Source organism: Nuphar pumila, chromosome 2, assembly GCF_984573655.1.
Source record: "Nuphar pumila chromosome 2, dmNupPumi1.hap1.1, whole genome shotgun sequence".
In the NCBI taxonomy this organism is placed as follows: domain Eukaryota; kingdom Viridiplantae; phylum Streptophyta; class Magnoliopsida; order Nymphaeales; family Nymphaeaceae; genus Nuphar; species Nuphar pumila.
The window spans coordinates 122,763,577-122,777,039 of NC_143250.1; the positions used below are offsets into that span (position 1 = coordinate 122,763,577).

At 38.2% G+C, this 13,463-nt stretch overlaps 1 protein-coding gene across 6 annotated transcripts in view; it reads left to right on the forward strand.

Moving 5' to 3' along the window:
• The first annotated feature begins 1,038 nt into the window (after positions 1-1,038).
• LOC149846977 (protein VAC14 homolog) overlaps positions 1,039-13,463 on the forward strand; it is a 64,726-nt gene continuing 52,301 nt past the window's right edge. For all 6 annotated transcript variants that reach the window (XR_016430330.1, XM_089996715.1, XM_089996716.1 and 3 more), the window contains exons 1-13: positions 1,039-1,442; positions 1,574-1,687; positions 1,841-1,906; positions 5,837-5,926; positions 6,011-6,130; positions 7,485-7,513; positions 7,617-7,759; positions 7,854-7,948; positions 8,684-8,770; positions 8,889-8,996; positions 9,091-9,182; positions 9,401-9,482; positions 12,291-12,356. Coding sequence is in view for 5 of the 6 variants with exons in the window: in XM_089996715.1 (XP_089852841.1) it covers positions 1,290-1,442; positions 1,574-1,687; positions 1,841-1,906; positions 5,837-5,926; positions 6,011-6,130; positions 7,485-7,513; positions 7,617-7,759; positions 7,854-7,948; positions 8,684-8,770; positions 8,889-8,996; positions 9,091-9,182; positions 9,401-9,482; positions 12,291-12,356 (1,245 nt within the window). In the remaining variant the exon portion in view is untranslated. The remainder of the gene's footprint in view (positions 1,443-1,573; positions 1,688-1,840; positions 1,907-5,836; positions 5,927-6,010; positions 6,131-7,484; positions 7,514-7,616; positions 7,760-7,853; positions 7,949-8,683; positions 8,771-8,888; positions 8,997-9,090; positions 9,183-9,400; positions 9,483-12,290; positions 12,357-13,463) is intronic.

Here is a 13,463-nt window from a genome sequence, read left to right on the forward strand (position 1 = left end):
CAGGATTCTTCTACGTGAAGGTCGTATCATAGTGGGAACGTCGTAGACATTCACAATATGTATATGCGAATGCGAATGTTACCACGTATTGGCGGACCTCCTTGAAGATCAATTACTTATTACTTAAAGGAGCTTCACAAAGTAGCTCACAAATGCGATAGTATATATGCAAATATTGTAAGGTATTTGCAAATATCCTTCAGATGAAAACTATATTAGTTCTCAAATTTGGTTATGTGAAATTAGTGAGGTCTGCAAAATTATCCTGCAAATCTACTTTTTAGTGAAAGTTTGCCAGCTTACTGTAACATACCAATATATAGCACAAACCTCAAGAGTTTTGCCATGTGAAGGGTAAAAATATTTTAAAAAAGTCAGGTATCCACGATTGTGGGTATGGGGTGGATTTTGCAAAATCAAGGGGGGCATTTAAGAAAACATGTCATCTTTCAAGGACAATACGATCATATTTGTTTTAATATTTTAAAAAGATAAAATTACTGATTGAGCTTGATTTGGTTCTACTACAATTGGTCAATTCCCTTAATTGTTTTGAAAATCAAATAAGTCCCTCTGACCGATATTATCAACATTGGAGTGCACATCGTAGACGAAGGATGTGAGAGGGTTTCAAAGAGCGGAAAGGACGAGGGAAGCGAAAGGGTTTCAAAATAGAGAAAAGGTTAGGGTTTCAAGTCAAAAGTCACGTGAAAGGGGGAAAACTGGAAAAGGTAAGAAAGGGTGGGGTCCACATGTGCCAGTGTGGACTTTTCCCTGTCCATTGCAGCACAGTTTGTTTCGTCCCGCTAGCTCCAAATTCTCCTAGGAAAAATGCCAAGAAACAAACGGCCTGTTACGTTCGGGGCCATTTTAGGTAGGAAGCCGTGTGTATTGGCCTCCGTTGGATGTAAGATCCAAAGGCCACGAAACGCCTCCTGCAAAAACTTTCTCGTCCCGGTAACACCAAACGGTAGACGCGGCAACTCAAGATATCCCCATTTTCCACAGTACCAAACGACGAACTTCAAACCATATAAGATGAGAGAACGACGGAGAGAGAGAAGCAACGAACGAAGAAGAGGAGGACTAATCCCCGTAAAGGAGAGGCGACAGGCTCCGTCTTTGTCTCTGTAAAACATTTCCTGCGGAGATCGAGGAGCTGTGATCTTCGAGCGACGAATTAGGGTTTTCTGCTTTGCTTCTACCACCATCCTCCAAGAATTGTCGAAGCGCATCGGTTGCGTTTCCCCCGAAATGACCACCGTTTCTGGGGTTCGGAGGCCCCTGCGATGCTAAAGCCCCACGAGGTCGGAGTCCTTCCCTCGGTTCCGGTCGCCCTAGTATCGTTCGCCATGGCGGACGCCTTCTCCCTCATTCCCACGTCGGTTATCAGAAACCTCTCTGATAAGCTCTATGAGAAGAGGAAGAATGCCGCGCTCGAGGTACGCCGTCGTTTTTCTTCCTATTTCTTTGCTTTGGACGAGAGATTTTGTAGATGGAGTGGACTCGTCGATCGGCTTTCTGCTTCCTGAACGGAGCTCTAGTCATTTTCCCATTGATGTTTGGTTTGTAGGTTGAGGGAATTGTCAAGCAATTGGCCAGTGGTGGAGATCATGATAGAATAACGGCCGTGATCAATTTGTTGATCACTGAGTTCACTCGCTCGCCGCAAGCAAACCATCGTAAGGTCTGTTGCAACAAGAAAATGAACTTGTTTTTCCCTCCTGCCATTTTTTGTGAAGTAAAATTCGGGGCTTGTTTCGATTTTCGGTATGCAGGCTTTCGTGTAGGAATTAGAATCAAATTGTGATTGCTGTTGGTTCTTGTTTGCTTTCTCTAGGGCGGGTTGATAGGTCTTGCTGCCGTAACAGTAGGCTTGACATCAGAAGCAGCTCAGCATCTCGAGGCAAGGATCATCGAATTTAATCCATTTTTGGTTAATTTTTTATTCATGGCTGATCTTTTTTATTGATATTATTGGCTCAATACATGTAAGAGTGGTCTGTCTGCAATTGTACTAGGAGGAGGAGTCAACCTTGCAAACCCAGGGGTCGACGCTCAGGCCAAACCACCAAGCCAAACAAGGACGTGTCGATTCCCAACCTCAACTGAGTCAACTCTCAGGTGCCCAATGCACCTGACTCACGGACTCATGCTGTGTCTACCAACGATCATTAATATACTTGTGTTACGTGGCTCAACAACTTTCACAAGCTTAACCACAGTGCATCTTGTCACAACCCAATGTGCCCTCATGGTACCCACATTCAACCAACATATAACCTAACCCACTAGGTACTAACATCAAGCTAAAATATAACATACCATCACAACTTTGGTGTAAAGTCAAACTCCAATAGAGCCAAAACACAACGTACCATCACGGTACCGACATAAAGCCAACTTACAACGCACCAATATGGCACCGACACAAGGCCAACACACACACTATTCCTTTAAGGTAGTTGCCTAAATGCAACACTCAATGTACCATCACAACAGCGGCATAAAACCAAACCACCTCGTACCCTTATGATACCGGCATAGAGCGAAGTCATATACACGTCAACACTGTTCTAAATCTAGGCTATTCATCTTCAAGCATCGATCAATCCAAATTACAGATTGTCATACTAGCAATATTCATCACTAAATTAGCTTCACACATTCAACATACACACCATTCAACATGTTCATGTGCAAAGAGTGCTCTCATGCACAAACTCGGTTTTCTTGGACCACCACAGCTTAAATCTGTGCATTACCCCACAAAATCTAAGTTACAACAATATCAATTGTTCCTAGGCTGGTTCCATTAGATCTCCGACTTAATAGCCCTTACCCGAACCAAAACCACCATGGAAAACCCACTCAGGAGTTGACCCTTCTGAGCTCGGGGGTCGACTCACTCCCTGCAGAGTTAACACAAATTTTACAAGAGTCGACCCTGACATAACAGGAGTCTACCCAGCCTGACAGGGGTCGACCCAACCTTAGCAGGAGTCGACCTCCAGAATATAGGGGTCGACCCTCGGGTCCACCAGAAGCAAAATATTACACACAGGAGTCGACTCCCTGAATTCAGGAGTCGATCCTCAGCCCGAGGAGAGTCGACCCCCCAGCTCTCAGGGTCGACCTTCGAGTTCTAAAAAATGAACCCATAAAACAAAGAGTTGACCCCTAACACCCAACCGTTCATTCTTGGGATAAAAAACCTAGAAAAACCTGGGGCTACACGCACCCAACACACAACGAAACATCCATCCAAATCACCTTGAGAGTACTACAACATCCAACAAGGAATTTTCCCAAACCTTTATACAATCTTTTATGGATTTAAACATCATTCAACCAAAACAACATAGGAGCACATCCTATATATGGGACAAATTTAAATCATCCAAAAAATACATGCATTTCACAGGCTAGAACAACAATTTCAACTCTTCAAAACATGGATTATACTTCAGTAATCACAACATTGTCTTAGCATGATTTTTCCTCAAAATACAAGATTCATTTGATCTAAACCATAAACATGTTCACAAAACACAAGCTTTATATATTTCATACATTATCACGTATCATTGCCTTCGTTGCCTTGCAGATCGTGGACCAATTCTGGAATATCAAAATGCCATACAACTCTGGCATGCATTGCCATTCTTGCGAGTCAATCTTTGGAACATTCAAACTATCACCGTATCTCTGACTTGCTTTATTCACCCTAGCCATACCAACATTGAACTACTTGTGCATCCTCTCATGCACTACAAATCAATCAACCATACTCATGTGCTAATGGTATGCTTTCGTATCAACTGGATCCCCTTCGAAGAAAGCACAACTCCAAATGTGCCTCACACACCAACTAAGTCCCTATTGGGCAACTCCAAGTTCAAATCCAAGCTACGATATATAGCTAAGTTTGGTCCCTTATACCAAACACGAGCAAGGTAGGGTCACATAGACCCACTCCACACTAACATCGGGTTGGATCCTTCAGATCCCAAGCCTAAAAGCATTAACCTGCACCCAAGCTACCAAAAGAAACCCTCTCACAAGCACTGGAGTTGACCCAAACCACTCAGGGATCGACTTAGGCATTGCAGGGGTTTACCCATCACCTACAGGGGTTGACCTTGGCAACCACATGGGTCGACCCTAGGGGCCAACCAAAACAAAACAAACAACTGTGTCGACTCTTGAACTGCACGAGTTGACCCCTGACAACACTGTATTCGGTTTCTTCATATCGAAACCAAAAAACCCAGGGCTCTGCTCACCCAAATAATCCGAAATCCTTCCCCAACATTCCTAGGGGTGTCTCAAAACGATTCAACACAGTTTCCCCATAATTTTCACAAGATTGTAAAATCCATAAAATCAAACATCACTTGGAATCACATCCCACACAAGGACACAACAAAAACCACACGAATAACGAGTGTAATAAGGCTAAAATCATAACATAAAAGCCTTGAATCATAACTCATCCTACTGTAATCACAAAATCAATATGCTAACATGGATATTCCTAAAGAATTGCGATTCAAGAAACTCTAAAACAAGTAGGACAATCATATTATCACACATCAATGGCATCATGCTAAAACTCATGAAATAAAGCCTGACAATCATGATTAATCATGCTATTCTTCCCCAGTAACGCATCCTAAACATGAATCCCCAAATCTTCATGCATAGATCTACGCACATGTACAAAATACAGAAATCATGAAGCCAATACTCCAACTAACCAGAAATTCGTGAAATTCACCTGATACATGCAATTCTCCCAAAATCAAATCAAAACACCTATGATTTCCCCAAAATTTCATGCATAATTCTACTCACATGCTGCATGCTAGCAAGCAAATCGTGGAGTTGTGGACCATACGTCGAAATCGCCCAAAAACAATGAACAATCCACGAGATTATAGTTCAGGCACCGTCCAAACAATGCCTCAAACTTCAGGTGCATCAAATTAATATATATGTTGATTTGTGAAAAAAAAATCTTTATAATGGGTATCTCCAACAACAACAACAACAACAACAACAACAACAACAACAACTACGCCTTCATCCCAAAACAATTGGGGTCGGCGATATGAACCAATAAAGAAAATCATTCTGGGTCTTCCACATGAATCCTTCTCCTCCAATCATTTCTATCCAATGCCATGTCCTCGATGAGGTTCAAAGCATTCATATCCTTTCCTATCATCTCCATCCAAGTCTTCCTAGGCCTACCCCGACCTCTTTTAACTAATATATTTTCCCATTTCTCCATCCTTTTAACTGGAGCATCATTAGGCCTTCGCCGAATATGTCCAAACCACCGTAAACGATTCTCTCTCATCTTATTTTCAATGGGTGCAACGCCTACCTTCTTACGTATCTCCTTGTTCTGAATCTTATAATGGGTATCTCCATGTGCATCAAATTAATATGATGCATTTCAGAGAATGACCATTACTCTGTAGGCAGGAAGACAATGATTTAACCACCAATAAGGGATTCACATGTCTTAAGAGGATTAGGAGATGTATACGAGAATTTTTGTTCAACCTTTTTCTGCTGTAAGCTTTGCTCTATGTCTGCCTTGCAATGGCATTTTCTTATGATGTGTTATTATTACTAAGTTGTCATTGATTTGCAGCCTCCAGGTTCTTGGTTAACATCATAAATTTATATAATATGAGTATAGATCCATCATTTAATTTCTCTCTATGGAATTAATCCTTTTTTCTTTTCAAGTGCATTTCCTTTTTGGCAATGTACTTTTCTTTTTTAGGTTGTTTTAATATTGCTATTATCTGTGAATGAACAGCAAATAGTGCCACCTGTTCTTGATTCCTTTTCCGATCAAGATAGCAGGGTCCGTTATTATGCTTGTGAGGCTTTGTACAACATAGCAAAGGTGGGACTCTATCAGCTTATCTGGAGCTTAGTGTGGAATATCTATTTCATGGGGATAATCTACTTACACAGTGCAATGATGCAGGTCGTAAGGGGAGACTTCATAGTGTACTTTAATCAGATATTTGATGCACTCTGTAAGCTCTCGGCAGATTCAGATGCAGATGTGCAGAGTGCTGCACATCTGCTAGATCGACTGGTAAAGGTAAACTCATAGCAAAGTAGCATCTTATGTTTCTAATTTTGGTTAAATCATGATATTTTTTTGTTAATGTATAAAAATAGACAAATTTGCTTTCCAAGGAGATTAAGAAACGTGTTGGGGACATGCTATCTAATGTAGATAGTGGTATATATATTGGCCAACCTATTCTCTAGGGAATTCTTCTCCCTAAAGTGCTTGAGAAAACATTCTGATAAGTCATTTTCTTCCTCCCTATTCCATTGTTGACCATCAAATAACCTAATTGTAATTGTCTGTGTTGTCACCTGCTGGTGTTTAGGCTTCGCCTTCAACTTTTTTTGATCCCAAGCATATATTTTAGGTTATGTTTAACACCAAACTAGCTTCCTCAAAAACATGATCTCTCTCTCTCTCTCTCTCTCTATATATATATATATATATATATATATATATATATATATATATATATATATATATATATATATATATATATATATAGAGAGAGAGAGAGAGAGAGAGAGAGAGAGAGAGAGAGAGAGAGAGAGAGAGAGAGAGAGAGAGAGATGTTGTATGTATGTATTTATTCCTACAAGTTTGTATGTACAGTCTAGTTGGGATCTCATGATACAAGTCATAACATCGTAGCTGTGTTCAGCATGGTTGATTTGTTAGAAATTGACCTTTGGATCATGTTTGTTTAAAAAAATATGTTTTTATAGCTTGAGAATTTGAAGCATTTGTGGTTGTTAATTTTTGGATTGCTGGAAAGAACCAACTAACACATCAGAATCTGGCATTCTGAATGTAGATACTCGCAAAACAGAGCATGTAGATCATTTCTACAGGGTCAGATTTACCAAGAAGAGAAACAATAAAAAAAGAAGGATTTGCTAGGTTGTTTGTACATATAAATTATTGTAGCAAATCTTTTCCTGTACACGTACACACAGACACACTCTTGGAAAAAAGATTAACTCGTACTTGCAGGTTTATAAATTTTACAAGCTTGAGCATCCTGAATTTGTAGACTTGTCTCTTCCCTTGTATCATATAAATCAACTAATAGATGTGCTACCTTCGTGTGTTAAAGCTTCATCATTTGCTATGCTGATCTTCATGAAAATTTGTCACCCTCCTCTCTACTGTCTCTTTACTATCTTAATATTACTTAATCGTTGTTGACTCGTGTCATCATAGAGGCTGGTGCCAAGGAGGAGCCTCTGCTCAAACCTTCCCTTCAAAACATTATATATCGCTTGCCTGGATAATTTAGTTATCTTTTGGAATTGGTGTTTCTATTTTCTTTTCTTTTTTGAATGTGGTTTTTGTTATTGAATAATGCTGAAAATTGCTTTGGTTTCAATTGAATGGCCAGGACATTGTGACTGAAAGTGACCAGTTCAGGTGCATTATTTACTTTCCATAAATTGGTTTCAGTTATGGTGGTTATTTACTTGCCCGGCAACAAATTACTGACCATCTCTATCTGATTTAATGAAATCTTCAGCATAGAAGAGTTTATTCCCCTACTTAGAGAGCGGATGAATGTTCTGAGCCCCTACGTTCGGCAATTTTTGGTGGGATGGATAACCGTTTTAGATAGTGTTCCTGACATAGACATGTTGGGTTTTCTGCCAGATTTTCTTGATGGTATGTTGAGATTATAGTTAATTTCAGATTAGCCATGTTCTTCCCCCACCCCCCCAAACTACAAACTAAATGTTCTCAATGTGTAATTTTTTAGGTTTATTTAACATGTTAAGTGATTCAAGCCATGAAATACGACAGCAAGCTGATTCTGCTCTTTCTGAGTTTCTGCAAGAGATAAAAAACTCCCCAGTAAGATTCTCATTCTCTTGGTAATGTAATATTTTAACTTTTAAGTTATTAAGAAACTCATGTTCAGTGATATCATATTGTATCGTACGATACAGTACGATGTATCACAGTATCGTTGATCCATGCGATACAATATACCCCCCCTGAATCTTTAATGCGATACGATACAATATTCAGTTATTTTAAATTTTATTTATTTTTATATTATGTGATTATTATAATTCATTACTTTGTTACTGAAAACTTTTTTCTTTACTTAATTATCTAATGTGACTCTAATAGTAAACCTTTTGTTTTTGGTTATGATATCGCTTCACATGTTTAAAATTGTTCATAATGCTTAAATTTGATTTCTTTTTTATTTTATTCTATGATTTTTTTATTTTTGGAATTTTTCTGTTTTTTGTGTTTTTTATTTTATTTTTGTGTTTTTTAAAATAGGAATTTTCTGTATCTTATGATACGGTATGATACATACATATCGCCAGCTCTTCTGATACAGGTTCCGATACAATAATTACAACATTGTTAATGTTGGTCTTTGAACTTAACATAATGGATTAGTTGCAATTCTAGGCATATCTTCTCTTTTGAATTTTTTGAGAAATGTACAGAATATATGATTACTTCTTAGGAATGATTACTGAAGAATCTACATTCATATAGTGTTTTTTTAGTCACATAATGTAGGGGACATACTTATAAATTACCCTGACCCTTAACTTTCTTCTCAAGTCTGTAGACTATGGACGAATGGCTGAAATATTGGTTCAGAGAGCAGGTTCTCCTGATGAATTTACACGATTGACTGCTATTACATGGGTAATGAAATTTTAGTATTTTCCTATTACGCTGTATGGATGTTAGGATTAATAATGTAGCTTTCGATAATTTCTCCCATGTTTTGTTGGTTTCATGATCTGAATACTTGGTTGAGCAGATTAATGAATTTGTGAAACTTGGCGGAGATCAACTTGTCCCATATTATGCTGATATTTTAGGAGCTATTTTGCCCTGCATATCTGATAAGGAGGAGAAAATTAGAGTGGTAAGTTCAGCATTTTGGTTCTGCATCGCCATAAATTTATTTCTGTAGAGCTTGTTAAGGTTTGTATTTAGTTTTTTATTTTATCTGTACGCAGGTTGCTCGTGAAACCAATGAAGAGCTTCGTTCAATTAAGGCTCATCCAGCTGAGGGATTTGATATAGAAGCCATCCTTACTATTGCAAGGAGGTGCAGTTTTTGTCATCTGGGAAACCAGCTAGGTTAAAGGTTACTGGTGATTTATAATTTGTGATATATACCTGTTGTGTTGTTATAACTTATAAGAACAACAGGTTAATGCTTCATTGACAATGAAGTAATAAGTTCAACTGTGTTTCTTTCCATGTTCCTTTTCTTTTCCCTTTGGTCATTGGGTCTAATTTTGCAATCTGTATTGTGCACCCCAGACAATTGACAAGTGAATGGGAAGCTACTCGAATTGAAGCCTTGCATTGGATTTCAGCGCTTTTGATTAGACACCGTAATGAGGTCATAATGCTAATATCTGAACGACTTGATGTTGACATGTTTGATCATTTCAATTCTTTTTTGGTCGTGCCAAAAATGCATTTGATAACTTCCTTGTGTGCCATCAGGCTTTGTCCCATTGACATAATGCTGACCTTGCTGATCCTACTTGATTGCTCCTAGTTTAAATCTGTTTTCTCCCTCCAAGTTTCAAAAGTGCTAGGTAGCCCATAGATGAGTGCCTAGGCATTTGCTGGGAGACCCCCTTCCCCCCCCCCCCCCCCCCCCCCCCCCCCCCCCCAAAAAAAAAAAAAAAGTATAATTTGTTTAGAATAAAATCTAAAAAATTATAAAAAAGAAAAAATATGAAAAACTTAAATATTTCATAAATGTCCAACCCAAACAACCTAGTTGATCCCTACCTAGGTGCTCACATAGGCACCAGCTCCAAGGTGCTAGGCTTGCGCCTAGGAACCTAGATGAGATGAGCACCTAGGCACTATTTTAACTTCTAAGACTGCAACATATACAGTGTTGCATTTCATAACAGTGTTATTTCATGTTCTCATGTAGCATGACTGACATCTGGAAAACACTCTTTAGTTTAGCTTTTGTAATACTTACGTAATACAGACATTTCTTAATTCTATCATTCTTGGTTACTTCAAGCAGCTTATTATATGTGCAGCGCAATTTTTGTGCACTCTATTTCATTTTGCTTGTTTAGTACATGATACAGCTTTATTCATTTGTGACTACTACGTTGTCTGTTGAAGGCAACCACTCTATGCTAAAGCCTAAATTTTTAAGTACACTCTTGACATCTTAACCATAAACTCTTTTAAAGGTTCTCATTTATCTTCTGAATAAGCATCCATTTCGTATATCATGCTTCGTTCTCTTTTTTTCTTCTCATCATCATCATCATGATATCCAAGCTGGGATGGTCTATGGGGGATTAGGACCCCCCCTTGCTAATGTTGTTTGACTCTATCCAGTCCACCTACCTTATTCACGAGTGTTCAGGCAGCACTCTTTAGGCACTGACCTCTAAATCTCTTTCTTATAAGGCTTGGCCTATCCAGTCCAACTGTCTTATTTAGCCCAAGGATTTGACTATTTAGGAAGCCTTGTTTAAGGCAACTGACTTCTAAATCTCTTTTATCTACTGTTCTGCTCCATATGAATGATGTAGATGGGCAAAGGTGGGACATCCACAACCTAAGAATATAATCGAGGGGGATGCCTTGACATGATGGAAGTCTTCTGTTCAAGCGTAATTATTCCTAAATGAAATGCAAACTTTCCTATTTTGACTTGCTTCCCTGCCTTGATCGAATGAGATAAGATGCTATTGATTCTTGTGTTGCTTCTCTAATCTGAACCGATACCATGTAAGAATTGCGTCTTTGTAAATGATGCTACTTCATCTTTTAACCAACAAAAATACATAGTTAGACCATCTCCTTTGTGAAGACCATATCTAATTGGTAATACTCGAAGTCTTTCCATGTTTATTTCCACCGTTGGTTCGTACGTACATTGGAATGTATTCCTTGTATAACTCCAGGATGCCCATTTCAGATACTTTACATTCAGTTGATGATTGCCTCAAGACAAGTTTTTTAAGATAAAAATCATGTGCAAATTATTTTCATCTAATCTTTTCAACAAGTTATCTATGTATGCATTTTCTAAGCCTCCTCCCCCAAAGACATGCACAAACACACACAACCACATACTCACATGCTTACTTGTCAAAGGCGGCCTAGGCGCAGCCCCACTGCCTGGGCGACGAGGTCTGGGCAGTGGGGCCCTATTTTGCCGCCTAGGATGTCACTGCCTAACCTTTTTTTTTGAAGATTTTTTTTTGAAGACATATCATTTGTTTTCTTCTTTGAGGAGGAGAAGAAGAAAGAGAAGACATGCTATTTGTTTATTGCTTGTATTATGTCTATTGTTGAGAAGAATAAGAAGAAGACATATTATTTGTCTATTGTTGTTAATTTTTTTGTATACATGATTTTATTTTTTGTGTGTTGTTCATTCACATTGTTAGTTGTATGGTTTGTTTATTCAATTGTTAATTTATTCTTAATTTGTTTGAGACGGTTAAGGTTATGTAATATAATTGTTTTACATTGTTCAATGACATATTATCTGTCTATTGCTTATTATTGATTGATTTTATGTTGTATACATGTTTCTTATTATGCTTTTTTTTTTAATTTTTTTTTATTTTGGATACCGCCTAGGCCTTTTTAGGGTCTCACCGCCTAGCGTCTATGATAACTAAGTTCACATGCACATTTATAATTTTTAACATAACTCATAGATCGTCTTAACCACAAGAACTATCCATTCTATCATATTGTATCCTTCTATACACATTAACTGATGGATACTGTTGGATGATTTATCCAAAACTTCTAGGAAACTTAGAGTTATCTTCCCTCCTAGACCTGACATTCTTTAAATCTCAAGATTACTTTTGGAAAATCTGACACCTTATCTTCTCATTAGCCTGCAGAGTATAACCAGGTTTCTTTAACATTAATTCTGTGAACCATGAACACAAGTAATGGGCAATCTACTTTTTCTTAGTGTTGATTTTTCTGTATGTGAAAGAAATCTGCACTGTGAACTAAGAGAAAAGGAGATATGATAGTCCTCTCTCTCTCTCTCTCTATATATATATATTTCTCTGTGTTTGCGTGTTTGTGTGCTACAGAGAATGCCTATGGGGCATATAAACAAATAAAATATTGATTTTACTTGTATTACATATCTTCCAATAGTTGTTTATACAGGTGCTTGTGTCTGTAACAGGTGATAGCTTCCTTGGGATCCATCTTTGACCCTCTTCTTGAAGCACTCTCAGATCCTTCTGATGATGTAATTTCTTTAGCTATGCTATATGTTTGTAGTTCATCTTGATATTGTTTCTTTGTAATTTATAAAGTGAACATGATCTTTGTTTTGTTTTCATTTAAATATTTACCAAATGGCCTATTAATATCTTAATAGTGTTACTTCTCTTCAGCCCTACCTAAGTATGAAAACCTATATGACTGTAACTATTTATAGAACATGTATCGAGAATATAATTGTTCCTAGGCTCCTAGAAGAGTAACAAAAAAGATGTTTAGAAATGCTTTGAAGTTTGTGACTGTTGTTAGTTCCCACTAGTAGTTTAATGCTGGCCTTGATGGATTTTTTCCATATAGTTAGCTCATGTAATTCATAGGGTATGACTAAGTTTTTATGCTGGCTGTCACTGGCCTACCGCAACCCTCCTCCTTTATCCGGGCTTGGGACCGCAGTGTATAACATCTGTGCAACTGGATAAAGGTTGGTGGAGAAATTGATGGAGATGTAAATCATAGGATAAAGGTTGGGTGGATGAAATGGAAAAGTGCAACTGGAGTGTTGTGCGATCGTAGAATGCCATTGCGGTTGAAGGGAAAGTTTTATAGGACGACTATTAGGCCCGCTTTACTATATGGTACAGAATGTTGGGCTGTCAAGAGACATCATATTCAAAAAATGAGTGTAGCTGAGATGCATATGCTTAGATGGATGTGTCGAAATACAATAAAAGATAAGATTCAGAACGAGGAGATACGTAAGAAGGTAGGCGTTGCACCAATTGAAAATAAGATGAGAGATAATCGTTTACGGTGGTTTGGACATATTCGGCGAAGGCCTAATGATGCTCCAGTTAGAAGGATGGAGAAATGAAAAAAATATATTAGTTAAAAGAGGTTGGGGTAGGCCTAGGAAGACATGGATGGAGATGATAGGAAAGGATATGAATGCTTTGAACCTCACCGAGGACGTGGCATTTGATAGAAATGATTGGAGGAGAAGGATTCATGTGGAAGACCCAGAATGATTTTCTTTTTTGGCTCATATCGCCGACCCCAATTGTTTTGGGATGAAGGCGTTGTTGTTGTTGTTGTTAGCTCATGTAATTACATGTTTACTTGACCGTGAACAAAT